This window comes from Heptranchias perlo, chromosome 7, assembly GCF_035084215.1.
Source record: "Heptranchias perlo isolate sHepPer1 chromosome 7, sHepPer1.hap1, whole genome shotgun sequence".
NCBI lineage: Eukaryota > Metazoa > Chordata > Chondrichthyes > Hexanchiformes > Hexanchidae > Heptranchias > Heptranchias perlo.
The window spans coordinates 63,928,950-63,943,566 of NC_090331.1; the positions used below are offsets into that span (position 1 = coordinate 63,928,950).

Genomic DNA, 14,617 nt, shown 5'->3' on the forward strand with positions numbered 1-14,617 from the left:
CAGAAGCAGAGGTGAAAATTGGCAGTCTTGGTGAATTTGAAGCTCAACTCAAGATTATTCAGGACACCCCTGTTGCACATTGCCAGGCTTAGCTTCGAGCAGCTGGTGAGAAGGATGGAATCAGGGGCTAGAGCATAGAGTTTCTAGTGAGAACTGAACTGACTTTGGTCTTGCCAATGTTTAGTTGGAGAAATCTGCAGTTTGATAACTGATATCACAGCAATAGTTATGGAGCGTGGTACTGGACAGATACGCATGTTGTCAGCATGCTGATCCTATGGTTACAGATGATGCCTCTGGGATGCAGCATTTAAATGAGAAATAAGAAGGAGTGAAGGATGGAACATTTGGACAGCCTAGAGTTGACTAGACATTGAAGGAGAAGCTGGCCACAGTAGCATGGGATGGATCCATGAAAGGGCAGTCCCATGAAAGTGGGCCACAGACCAAAGGTAAAGTTATGTATGGGATGACAAATTTTAAAGGATTAGAACAAATGGGAGAGATAGGCACAGTTGGGTAGCAATGACGTTTTTCAGGATCTTTCAGAAGAAATGGAACAGTAATTGGTAAGGACAGAGTGGCCAAAGATAAGTTTTTTTTGAGGTTAGCTGCGAGAACATCTCGGTAATGGCATATTACAAATATTGGGTGTGCCCCACATACAAAACCTTGGACGTTGCCCTTTTAATTGCACCTGCAGCCTGGTGGCGGGCGGCTCGTGGCTCTGACTGATCACGTGGAAGGGATAAAATGGCGGCAAATGGGGAGCGGTTGGATGTGACGAGGTTGAAGGTGAATATTTGAGTTAAATTGGCCTCGACCTTCAAGAATATGGCGATGGCGGGGGCGGGGGTCGGCACGGCACATGGGTCGAACTGTTTATGCAGTGAGCTCCGCTCATAACTACCTCGGTACACTCCCGACGTTTAGTGGCGCGGCGAAGTTGATGGAGGGGCCGAGTGCAGCAGCTTGTTCCATGGGGCGTGACCCAGGTGCAGGGTGTGGGACATGGTGCGAGGGAGGGAGGGTCACAAGGTATTTCATTGTCACAATAACATGGGGAAATGTGCATTTCAGGAGTAAGCTTCCACATTCTGGTGTTTTAAATGGGCATTTTTAAAAGGTCCAAACTAGTTTCTCTTAAACTTTTACTTTAAAAATGCAGACCCCAACATTCCTGGGGTCGGGGCGGGTGCAATTACGCCTCTGTCGGACCAGGAATTTCTGACGGGGCCAGTGTGCTCCGGGTTCCGCTGTAGAAGCGCCCAGGCATAAATTCCATGGAGTTTAGGGCGGGCTGAAGCAGTGCCACATGCAAACGATGGGAGTTAGGATGGAATAACGTTACTCGTTACTTCTGCTTTCTCATCCGCCCTTGAGAATGTGCGGCAGATCAATCAATCAATTTGTTGTACGTTCCTTTTTTTAAGGCAAGACATCAATGCCCTCTTTGCCTGGACATATCAATTCAGTAGTGTTCCCAGACACATGACTGAGAGAACTATTACATTTTTCAGAATTGATGCAATCCCCAGAGTTGTGTGGGTTATCGATTGCACCCATGTGGCAGTGCATGCCCTGAATGTAAACACCCATACTTATATGGACTGCAAAGAGCCGGCATGGGCCAGATGGCGGCCTCCTGGGCTGTAAGAGTCTATGATTTCATGACATGCTGCCAGCTCTTGTGTTGCTTTTGGAAGTCATCAGTCCAGTGTTTAAGCTCTATTGCAACAACAGGAGCAAGTGGCAGGATGGCTGTTGAGTGACGAAGTATACCCACTACACCGATGGCTCGTGATACCTCTTCATACGGCCATCAGTGCTGCAGAGAAGCGCTACAATGATGCATACATGAAGGCAAGGATAAGAATTGAGAAACCCATTGGCATGATCAGGGAAGGTTTTGGTGCCTGGATAAGTCTGCAGTTGCTTTGCAGTATGCGCCTAGCACCATCGCAATTTTGCGAATGCAGTGGCAACTGCTGCTAGACAGCTAAGAGACAGACTCAGCACATCTTCACAGATGAGTAGAGCACTATTATTTGAAAGTCTCAGCCCATCAAAGATCTTCTTCCTCTCATCTACCTCTCTGGTTTATGTAAAATCCTTGCACCTCACAGCTCGGAATCACATCCTAATTCAGAGCCTCAACATCAGCATATTATCTATTTCTCATTGTCATACAAGAGAAACAAACACCTAACAGTTCTTACATCAATATTCCAAAGAATTATTGCAACTATTTATCAAAACAATACTTGGTTTTGGCACTGTGTACACTCCTTGTGGCCACGCAAGGTTTTTAGCTCCTTATTGTAACACTTTTCTATGTACAACCTAAGGGCTTGGATTCTGAGATGTAGACAGCTGCTTCAAAATATTTCGAGTTTCGAGGGATAGAGGTGGCCCTACTCTCAGGAGCTGTCAAATCCTCGGATAGGCATGGGGTATGGTGACTCTTTGCCATGGGCTTTTTGGCGTCCTGGTCTTTTTTTTATTTGTTCATGGGATGTGGGCATCGCTGGCAAGGCCAGCATTTATTGCCCATGCCTAACTGCTCTTGAGAAGGTGGTGGTGAGTCGCCGCCTTGAATCGCTGCAGTCCGTGTGCTAAAGGTTCTCCCACAGTGCTGTTAGGAAGGGAGTTCCGGGATTTTGACCCAGCGACGATGAAGGAACGGCAATATATTTCCAAGCCGGGATGGTGTCTGACTTGGAGGGGAATGTGCAGGTGTTTCCATGTGCCTGCTGCCCTTGTCCTTCTAGGTGGTAGAGGTCGCGGGTTTGGGAGGTGCTGTTGAAGAAGCCTTGGCGAGTTGCTGCAGTGCATCCTATAGAAGGTACACACTGCAGCTATGGTGCGCTGGTGGTGAAGGGAGTGAATGATCAGGGTGATGGATGGGGTACCAATCAAGCGGGCTGCTTTGCCCCGGATGGTGTCGAGCTTCTTGAGTGTTGTTGGAGCTGCACTCATCCAGGCAAGCGGAGAGTATTACATCACATCCTGACTTGTGCCTTGTAGATTGTGGAAAGGCTTTGGGGAGTGAGGAGGTGAGTCACTCACCGCAGAATACCCAGCCTCTGACCTGCTCTTGTAGCCACAGTATTTATGTGGCTGGTCCAGTTAAGTTTCTGGTCAATGGTGACCCCCAGGATGTTGATGGTGGGGAATTCGGCAATGGCAATGTCGTTGAATATCAAGGGGAGGTGGTTAGACTCTCTCTTATTGGAGATGGTCATTGCCTGGCATTTGTCTGGCGTGAATGTAACTTGCCACCTATCAGCCCAAGCCTGGATGTTGTCCAGGTCATGCTGCACGCGGGCACGGACTGCTTCATTATCTGAGGGGTTGCAAATGGAACTGAACACTGTGCAATCATCAGCGGACATCCCCATTTCTGACCTTATGATGGAGGGAAAGTCATTGATGAAACAGCTGAAGATGTTTGGGCTAAGGACACTACGCTGAGGAACTCCTGCAGCAATGTTCTGGGGCCGAGATGATTGGCCTCCAACAACCACTACCATCTTTGTTTGTGCTAGGTATGACTCCAGCCACTGGAGAGTTTTCGCCCTGATTCCCTGAAAAGATGAAGACTGCTGCTGGTGCTAATGGATGCTCCTCTGTGCTACTGCCGAGAGGGGAAACAGCCTTTGAGACATGCACACCAGCTGCTCCATTCGTACTGGGAACATGATTCTCGTTACCAACCATCAGCAAGAGAGTGGACCTCACAAAATCAGAAAGATCCTTAAATCACCAAGAGAGTGAACTGAATATCCTCTTGTACCCACCCATCTGAGATGTTGCCTTGTATACTTTGCAATCCAGTTGACTTTGACCTGCCCAAAAGGTCCCCAAGACCAGCAGTCCTTCATTCAGTCCCTCCACATTGAGATGACTGACTCACGTGAAACTCTCATTAAGCTGCACAAGGTTTGCAAATGTCCCTGCAGCTGCCACTTTCTCCAGGCGGTACTGTAATAAGGTGAAATCCTCTCAGATGTTGTCACATAGCAGGGCAGTGGTCTCCACCGTTATTCCATTCATGCGTTACACATCTTGGGAGAAGCCATGCAGAACCTCTATATGAGTGATACTCTGTTCCCATCCTTGTCTTCATGGCAATGCCTCTAATAAGAACATAAGAAATAGGAGCAGGGGTAGGCCACACGGCCCCTCGAGCCTGCTGTGCCATTCAATCATATCATATGGCTGATCTTCGACCTCAACTCACTTTCCTGCCCGATCCTCAAATCCCTTGATTCCCCTAGAGTCCAAATATCTATCTATCTCAGCCCCTCATAATCTTATATGTTTCACAGAGATTACCTCTCATTCTTCTAAACTCCTGCGAGTATAGGCTCATTCTACTCAATCTCTCCTCAAAGGACAACCCTCTCATCCCAGGAATTAATCTAGTGAACCTTCATTGCACCGCCTCTAAGACAAGTATATCCTTCCTTAGATAAGGAGACCAAAACTGCATGGAATACTCCAAGTGAGGCCTTACCAAAGCCCTGTATAATTGTGGTATGACTTCCTTACTCTTGTACTCCAACTCTCTTGCAATAAAGGCAAATATGCCATTTGCTTTCCTAATTGCTTGCTGTACCTGCATGCTAACTTTGTGTTTCTTGTACGAGGGCACCCAAGTCTCTCGTTTCTCACCATTTAAAAAATATTCTGTTTTTCTATTCTTCCAACCAAAGTGAATAACCTTACATTTCCCCACATTATACTCCATCTGCCACCTTCTTGCCCACTCACCTAACATGTCTATATCCCTTTGCAGATTCTTTGTGTCCTCCTCACAGATTATTTTCCCACCTAGCTTTGAATCGTCAGCAAACTTGGATACATTACATTCATTCCCTTCATCTAAGTCATTAATATAGATTGTAAATAGCTGAGACCCAAGCACCGATCCTTGCGGCACCCCACTAGTTATAGCCTGCCAACCTGAAAATGGCCCGTTTATCCCTACTCTCTGTTTCTGTCCGTTAACCAACCCTCTATCCATGCTAATATGTTACCCTTTTGTTATATATGCATTCTCTGTAGTTAGGGGCTGACATGTTTTACACCTCCAGTCAACTATATCAGGCTCTACTTCTACATCTACATTCTCTTGTGTTCTGTATCTCTCCACATTTTAATTCCTTGTCTATGTTATCTCCTCGAATGGGTACCTGGGCTGCCGAGTGCAAGGGAGAGGGTGAATGATGGTTTTCTTGAGTGATCGTCAATGTTGCCACATGTAGTGGTGACTGCAAAGTCTTGTTCTTACGCAATCCTTACAGTTGTTTTCTGGCTTGCAGCCTCTGAAGGAAAAAACAGTAGTTAACTTTGGTCTGCTTGAGCAGCATTCTATCTTAATGGGCTACTTTGTAGATCTCTTATAAGGAATATTGCAGCCAATGAAGAGGTTGAAGAATACATAGAAATAATGGCCTTGATCCTCCTCCGCGATCCCGCCCAAAATCAGGTGGTATAGTGGTAGAGAATTATAGAAAATGTGGGCGGTGAGACCTAGCACGACATCACTATCTTGACTGGGATTTCCTGCTCCCAGTGTGACAGCCATTGAACATAAGAAATAGGAGCAGGAATAGGCCATACGGCCCCATAACGTTTCAATGAGATCACCTCTCATTCTTCTAAACTCCAGAGTATATAGGCCCATTCTACTCAATCTCTCCTCAGGACAACCCTCTTAGGGTTGGCTGCGCCTTCTTTGCCCGCCATATGCAAATGCCGAGGTGGGGGATGGCTGGGTCCCTGGCGGATAACCCTCCTATTTGCCTCACTTATCACCGCTTCCTGGGGCTGCCATAGGGAAGGTTGCGATCAGGGCTTTGGGTTCCCCTAATATGGGGAGAGACCCTCATAGTGGCCTACTGTCTCCATTCCAGCCCCATGCCTTGCTTTATAGATCTCAGTCTACATAAGAACATAAGAAATAGGACCTGGAGTAGGCATTACGGCCCCTTGAACCTGCTCCACCATTCAGTAAAATCATGGCTGATCTTCGGCCTCAACTCCACTTTCCCATACCCCTTGCTTCCCTTAGAGTCCAAAAATCTATCGATCTCCGTCTTGAATATACTCAATGACTGAGCATTCACAGCCCTGTGGAGAATTCCAAAGATTCACAATGTTCTGAATGAAGAAATTTCTCCTCATCTCAGTCCCAAATGGCCGATCCCTTTTCCTGAGACTATGCTCCCTAGGCCTAGACTCTCCAGTCAGGGGAAACAGCCTCTCAGCATCTACCCTGTCAAGCTCTCTTAGAATGTTTCAATAAGATCACCTCTCATTCTTCTAAATTCCAGAGAGTATAGGCCCATTCTACTCAATCTCTCCTCATAGGACAACCCTCTCATCCCAGGAATCAATCTAGTGAACCTTCATTGCACTGCCTCTAAGGCAAATATATCCTTCCTTAGGTAATGAGACCAAAACTGTACACAGTATTCCAGGTGGTCTCAGTAGAGTCCTGTACAACTGCAGCAAGACTTCCTTACTCTTGTACTCCAACCCCCTTGCAATAAAGGCCAACATACCATTTGGCTTCCTAATTACTTGCTGTACCTGCATGTTAACTTTCTGTGTTTCGTCTACAAGGCCTCTTACAAGCCTACAAGGCAAGTAATCTTCAGGGCGCTCCTGCCCCTTTAACTGCTCAGCCATCTCTTGCGGTGCTGCAGTGGCATGCAGACTTGGGAATATTCTGGTTTGTATGGCCTTGTTCCACGTGAGGCTTTGTGCCTACTAGCTGAGCCTTTGAGTATCCCCAATCACATTGATTTCTGTTCCTGTTACAATTACAGTCCCCACCGCTTACTGGGGTGTGTTGGTGTCAACGCAATTTGACCGCAAACCCGGTGGTCGTGGTAACCTGACAGCCGAGATCCTGGAGGTGGCGGGCAACGTGGCGCAGGACAACAAGAAATCCATAACTAGTTAAAAATTGCACGTTAATTCCAAAGATGTAGAACCATTTAACAACGGAGACTGTGCTATCTGCTGACACTTCTGCCATTGCAGCATGGGTGCATTTTCTGGTAAAAGGTACATTGAACTTGGTCAACTTTGTCTCTGTATCTACCCTATCGGGTGTGCCCTAAATGGAGAGACAGTAACCTTGACTTGTCGTTCTCAGTGTCCAATTACAAGGACAGTGTGAGACCTATTTTTCTTCCAAGGCAGCTATGAAGGGAATTACACATGCCAATGTCTACGCTTGAAGCCTGGAAGGTTTAGACTTTCACACTTTTGTGAGTCTGTTCGTATACTTACTCAAGATTTGTTATCAATACAGAAAAGTTTGTAATGCGTTAAATTTTAAAACTGAGCTGGAATGTGTTCTGTTACAGGATGCTGTGAATGGGACTTTATTCCCTTCTGTTACAGTTGCAGATTGAAAGTGAATAGAGGATGAATTGAATTTAAATCTGTTTGTAGACTGGACTTTGTGACGGGAAATAGAGAATAACCGGAATTGTAAAGAAGTTGCACTTTAACAAGGTGCGCACGGCTGCTTGAACCGTCCGAAATAGTCGGCGCACTTAATACAGTTTAAGTGGCGCCTTTGTAATTGACGCCTATGGTAATGGCAAATGGTCAGCACCATTTGTCTGATATAGGCGGCTGTCCAGGATAAGTGGGGATGGTGTATGTGGTGGGAGCTGTATCTCTAGCTGTACCTGCTGTTGTGCCTCTAAATGTAAAAAAACAACTAATTCATTATAGGCTTTTCCCCCCTCCTGGGCATATTAAGTTTTAGCTAAACAAATGCTTATCTGTGACCAAAACACTAACTGTCCCCCTGACCCTCTTTTCCACCCCCCCCCCCCCCCCCAAAAAAAAAGTATGCAAACAAACTAATGTTATTGACTGAACCTGAGCAGGCATACTGCAAGGAACTTCTTGCCCTATAGCGCTTCAACAGATCCATTTTAGTGTGGCCAACCAGTTCAAACTTCCATGGAGGAGGATTATAAAGATAGCAATAATTAACAGTGGGAGGAACTTAGAAAAACAGGCACCATTTCTCTTCAAGCAATTATCTGAAATTATTAGTTCTTGTCTGCATTATTATTTTTATAAATGAAGTGCAATATTTTAAATTATGCAAATTATTGGCAGAATTGCAATGCTAGTGAATCGATTGTGAACAATATTGCCCTAAATTTGAGAAAAGAATATTCCTGAAAATTGGAAATGTTCGACATTCCAACATTGTGCATACTTCTGTATCTATTCGTGTTGGAAGTGAAGGACCCCTCACTCCTTTTATTTGCTAAATCCCTGCACGAGATCTCAGAAACCTAAATTCTGAAGAAAGATTAAGGAAATTGGGCATGTTTTCATTAGAAAGGACTCTTCTGAGATGAATTTGAATGTTTCCAAAGTCATTGTTCGCACTGAAAAAGGGTTTAAAAATAAGAAATTGGGAGCAAATTAGTTATTGCACTAGAACTAATTCACTCTTGGGAATGGTGTAACTGGGTATTGAAAATGCAGAGAAAAATACTACATTTTAATGAAGGTAGCATTAGAAATGTTAGATTTTTAATTATGTTAATGGATGTGTACAGATCTATAAAAAGCCTATTGACAATATCTTTCTTCTTTAGTTTGTAGAACTGAAGCAGGAATTGTCAGTACGTGGTATGAACTCAAAGGGAAGCAATCATGAACTTATCCAAAAACTGCAAGAGTACTTTCAAGAGCATGGTAAATATAAATGTACTTCAACTGCCAGCTGTTCTGTGTAAATTTTCTATCATGAACTGAACAATATTTTTGTAATAGGAGAAGAGGAAGAAGAAGAGACCAATATTGAAGTTGTTACTGAAGAAGACTTTTCTGTTGAAGCCCCAGAGGTCCAAATACTTAAGCTAAGATAGTACAGATCCTGTCCTTTTTAACACTTTTTTGTAAATGCAAATGAGCTAACCAAGAATTTTATTTCACTCATGTAACGTCACAGGGATCCTACCAGTCTGACTTTTCTATTACACAAGAAAACGGCATACGCTGCAAGTGCTACTCCATGTACACACTGTGGCATTCCTTCTACTCCACTAAACTCAAAAATAATTACAAAATCTCTAACAATTCAAAAAAAAAATTAGTAACAACATTAATTACACAATTACTACTGTCATTGCAGAGTAAAATGTACACAGTGTGGGGGAGGGGTCATGGTGGAGAACTACAGAAGATATGTACTATCACCAAAGAATGAATCTCATATAGAATAAATTATTACTGGGAAAACTTTAGTTATTCCCTACCTGATTGTTGTAAATTCTTCATGAATTTAAAATCAATTCCAATTGGAATCCTTTTGCAGCTAACAAATGTCCAAGGGAATTTTGTAAACCCTTTGGATGGGAAAAGATTCTTTTTGTGGAACGAAGGAAGAGAAGAGAGCCTTTAAAATTCACATGGAGGCATGTATCACAAGAGCTGTGTAGATTAGTGGTTATACTGTATAATAACTATTTGATCTGGCTTGAATATGCTTGTAGTCTCACATTTTGTTTCTTTTTTTTGGGGTGGGAGGCCTAGTTGTCATTTCAAGATGTCTTATGGGCAGCTGACTCCATAGATAGATGCTATATATTTGTAATATTTAGTAAACTAAATTCTTAGTGTATTGGAGCCCCCATATGCAATGCCACAGCTTGGTGGGATGCAGGTTTGCTCCTGTAGTTTCCCACATCATTGCAGAGCTACTAATCTGAGCAACGCTGGTGTGGGGAAGTGCTAGACAGAGGCCAGCTGATTACCTGGATCGCCTAGTGCACTCCTGTGGCCAATTTCATGTTCGCCTAGAAGCAGATTTCCCACTAGATAATGAATCATCGAGTCCCAACTAAGGAAAATGGGAAAAAAATACTTTAAAAAAAAAACGTATTGAACAAAGTGAAAACTAACTATCGGCTATTCATAGAGTTACACTTCAGAGTTGCTTAATCAATCTGTTCGGGGTCTTTGCTTCTAGTTAATGGTCAATAGATCCTGACAATCAGTGTTAGAAGAGACACCAATTTTTACTGCAAGAACACGATACCTGTGTAAACCATATTTTTGTTTTAAATGCCAATTCTCATTGCCTTAATTCAGGAAAATTTCAGTAACCACTATGCAGATTTTAAATAAATATATAAAATATAGTAACATAAAAGTTTTGTTGATGAAAAGGAAGAAGATCCAAATGAAAAGGAAATTGTAAAATCAGAACAAAAAGAGTGAGTATCATGCTTAGTTTGTCATAATCTCTACAGATCTTTCCATAGAGGGATTTAAGGTACTTTGAATAATGGCCTTCATTAGCTGCTGAAAAACTGATGCACCATTTCTTTCGCTTGAATTGAAAGTTGTAGCAAAAAGAAAATTTTCATGATTATAGTGAGATAAAAAGGATTAAATGGAGAGAAATTTAACAAAAACATATTAAGGGCAATTATAAAGGCTTTCTAAAGGCATGTTAGTCATAAGAGGATAGTTAAGTTAGGGGTAGCTCTGCTAAGAGTTGAAAAGTGCAAGCTTTTTGTGAAGTGTGGGGGAATGGTGGAGATACTAAATGTACTTTTGCCTAGTTTTCATAGAGAAGGTGTTTTGTTTTTGGGCTATATGTGACATGATTAACCAAATCTAGTTGCCCTGAGAAGGTGATAGATGCCCTTCCACTTGAACCCCTGAAGTCCTTGTGGTGATGGTGCTGCTACAGTGGTGTTAGGTCGGGAATCCAGAATTCTGACTCAGCAACAATAAAGGAGCCCAAATCAGGATATACATGACTTGGAGGGAAACGTGAAGGTGATGGTATTCCCACAAGATTGCTGCTCTTGTTCTTGTTGGTGGTAGAGGTCACAGAGAAGGGAGGTGCTATCGAAGTAACCTTGGTGAATTGCTGCAGTCCATCCTGCAGATCATACATACTGCAGCCAAAGTACATCCGTGGTGGAGGGATGTATATTGAGTCCAGTGGCAAGGGCATCAAACAAACTGCTCTGTCTGGATGATACCAAGTTTCTTGAGTGTTGCAGCTGTACCGATCCACGTCAATGATGAATATTGCATCGTACTCCTAACTTGAGCCTTGTAGAGAGTGGATAAGCTTTGAGGGGACAGAAGCTGAGCCACTTTTATCAGAGTATCCAGCCTCTACCCTGTTCTTGTAGCCATGGTGTTGATATGGCTGATCCAGTGCAGCTTCTGGTCACTGGTCACTTCCACAATGTTGTTGGTGGGAGACTTGGCAATGGTGGTGTCACTGAAGGTCAAGGAGAGGTGGCTGGGCTTTCTCTTGTTCAAGATGGTCATTACCTGGCACTTAAGTGGTACCAATGTTACTCGCCACCTGCTGAACATTGTGGAATTACCATTTGTATGATATAAAGCAGGAATAATGTTGAGCAAAGGTTGCAGCAGAAAAGCTAGAAGATTTTAACATGTTTTTCCTAATTATTAAGAAGTAATTCAAAGGAATTAGTGTCTGATTGGTGGTGCACTGTAAAAAGGGAGACACTGAAAGGAATGACATTGAAGGTGAGAAAGCTGAGTGTATTAACTTGAACTGCGTTCAAACACTGATATCTGAAAAGAAGAAATTAAATCATCACAATTAGAGAGAGTAGAGATACATTGTAAGCACGTCTTTTAAGAAGAAAGGGATGCTGATGGGACTGAATGCCTATGGTGAAAACAATCTCTTGGGATCCTAACTGGCCATTGCTTTAGTAGTGTTAAAATTGTTGTTTTAGGTATTATATTTTGACTATGTCAGGCTAATTTCTCTTAATATTGAAATCCAGACACAGGGAGTGTGGCTTCAGTATTTGTATGGTAGTATAGTATAATTTTTATGTGTTAATGCCTCTTTTTTATTTCAGACACGGTACTATAAAAACAGTCACAACAAGGATTGGGTCAATGACTAATACAGAGGTTAGTGGATTGCATTATCTGAGAACTGTATAAGTAAAATCGCTAGCATGCTGGAGAGAAATGTTTACTGATATCTGCCTTATTTACAAGACATGCAACTAAAATTAGACATTTCCAGTCATTTTTGTAAATAATTTGAAGTTTTGAAACCTGCTAAGGAAGTTCAGAATTTGACATTAAATAAATGATTTTTATGATGAACTAAAAGCCCATTTCCCAATTACTGCTCTGGTATCATCTGACCCATTAGATATTATACTGAGGGTGTGGTATAGCTGTGTATTTCATACAGTATGGGAACTTTCCTTCTATCACATTGACAATTATTTAAAGCTGGCAGTACTACCTTATTGAGTAAATCATCTAGCACAAAGATAAACTTACCTGTGAGTGAGGATTAAATATATGTATGCATTACATAAAACAAAATCCTGAGCAGCAAGTTAAAGGTTGCAGTTTGAGATCATCCAAATCCTCATTTAGGTGCCATTAAGCTTTCCATATGCTGACAATGGTAAATTCTGGTAACCCAGTCATGGGATGTTGCCATACTAGGCAGTTTTTGCACACTCTGAAAACTTTGCCCAGATTCTGCCATGTTGATCAATGCAAAAAGTGTGCACTGCAGCAGATGCTCATGTGAATAGATTTGAATTAGAACCACATTTTTTCTAGGGTGTTGGTACAAACTTTATACATCGAATGCAACTAGTAACACTATGATTTATTTGCATTTTGTCCTGCAAAGTGTCTTAGGAAGATAGGAACAGGAGTAGGCCATTTAGCCCCTTGAGCCTGTTCCGCCATTCAATGAGACCATGGCTGATCTGTGACCTAACTCCATTTACTCACCTTAGCCCCATATCCCTTAATACCTTTGGTTAACAAAATTCGATCAATCTCAGATTTAAAATTAACAATTGAGCTAGCATCAACTGCCGTTTGCGGAAGAGAGTTCCAAACTTCTACCGCCCTTTGCGTGTAGGAGTGTTGCAGATAACGTCCAAAGCCTAACAGTGTTGCAGTGTATTTTTAAATGGTAGACAGATTCTTGAGTATATCTGGTCTTGTTTGTAGCCTTCTACTGTGCTATCCAATGTTTTAAATCTTCAAAATGGGATTTAACAAAGCCCAAAGAATGTAACTACAGCTTTATCTACACCTACGTTTTACTTCAACTCATCACTTTTTGTCATTAAACTTAATTTACTATTCAAATAATAGAGACTGAAATGGAGAACTATGAGATTTGGCAAAATTGTATGTGAAGATTTCAAGAAAAGAACTAGCGTTGCTCAGTAAGTATATTTTTTAAATAATCATATTCAGTAACCATTATTTCATACGTGGGCAGACCAAAATTAGAGCTTAGTATGGTTACTTACTTCCTTTTCACTGCCATATGTAATATACGTGAATGCATTTTGATTTCTTATACTTTTTTGATTTCTTATACAAGTGTAACTGTAGTGTGAGATATTGTGCATTAGGCATTTGATCAATGAAAAGTGTTCTTTTGAGAAGAATATTTGAGTCTTTTTTCTTGTATAGCAAGACTTGTTTACATTAACTAGAAGCTGAGAGGTTGTTTCCTCTGGCTGGCGAGTCTAGAACTAGGGGGTGTAGTCGCAGGATATGGGATCAGTCATTTAGGACTGTGATGAGGAGGAATTTCTTCACTCAAAGGGATGTGAATCTTTGGAATTCTGTACCACAGAGGGCTGTGGATGCTGAGTCATTGAGTATATTCAAGGCTAAGATAGATTTTTGGATGCTAGGGGAATCAAGGGATATGGGGATCGGGCGAGAAAGTAGAGTTGAGGTCGAAGTTCAGCCATGATCTTGTTGAATGGTGGAGCAGGCTTGAGGGGCAGTATGGCCTAATCCTGCTCCTATTTCATATGTTCTTATAGCCGTTCCATTTTGGTGTCTTTCCATCCTCTGGCACCAGGGTTTGAATCCGATTTAGATTAATGAGTTGTAACGGTCTCCTTTCTCTGTAGGCTGTATATGACATATCCTTGGGCAATCCTTGGGCAGCCTCGACCACTTTCTGATTAGAACTAGATTCAACGCATAAAAGTGCCCCAGACAAGCTACAAGGATGACTAGTGTGAAGAATGGAAATAATGCATATGTTCAATAGCTAGTATTTTTTGAAGTTGGAGCTAAGGTACATTTTTGGGGCGCAATAACTTACTCTTCAGATGAACAAGGGGTGCTTGATACTGACATTGGGAACCTGAGGTCCCAGCGGATTGGAAAACCGCAAACGTAACACCTCTATTTAAGAAGGGAGTGAGACAGAAAGCAGGTAACTATAGACCAGTTAGCCTAACATCTGTCATTGGGAAAATGCTAGAATCCATTATTAAGGAAGTAGTAGCAGGACATTTGGCGACTCATAATACAATCAAGGAGAGTCAACATGGTTTTATGAAGGGGAAATAGTGTCTGACGAATTTATTGGAGTTCTTTGAGGAAGTAACGGGCAGGGTGAATAAAGTGGATGCAGTATATTTGGATTTCCAAAAGGCATTCGATAAAGTGCCACATAAAAGATTACTGCAGAAGATAAGAGCTTATGGTGTTGGGGGTAACATACTGGCACGGAGAGAGGATTGGCTAACTAACAGAAAACAAA

General features: G+C 42.4%; 1 protein-coding gene across 1 annotated transcript in view; it reads left to right on the forward strand.

Annotated features, from left to right (window-relative positions):
* Positions 1-747: 747 nt before the first annotated feature.
* Positions 748-14,617, forward strand: part of LOC137323335 (SAP domain-containing ribonucleoprotein-like) — a 34,549-nt gene continuing 20,679 nt past the window's right edge. The window contains exons 1-6 of the mRNA XM_067986819.1: positions 748-795; positions 8,649-8,748; positions 8,827-8,897; positions 10,225-10,271; positions 11,919-11,973; positions 13,198-13,271. Coding sequence (XP_067842920.1) covers positions 754-795; positions 8,649-8,748; positions 8,827-8,897; positions 10,225-10,271; positions 11,919-11,973; positions 13,198-13,271 — 389 coding nt within the window. The 5' untranslated portion in view covers positions 748-753. The remainder of the gene's footprint in view (positions 796-8,648; positions 8,749-8,826; positions 8,898-10,224; positions 10,272-11,918; positions 11,974-13,197; positions 13,272-14,617) is intronic.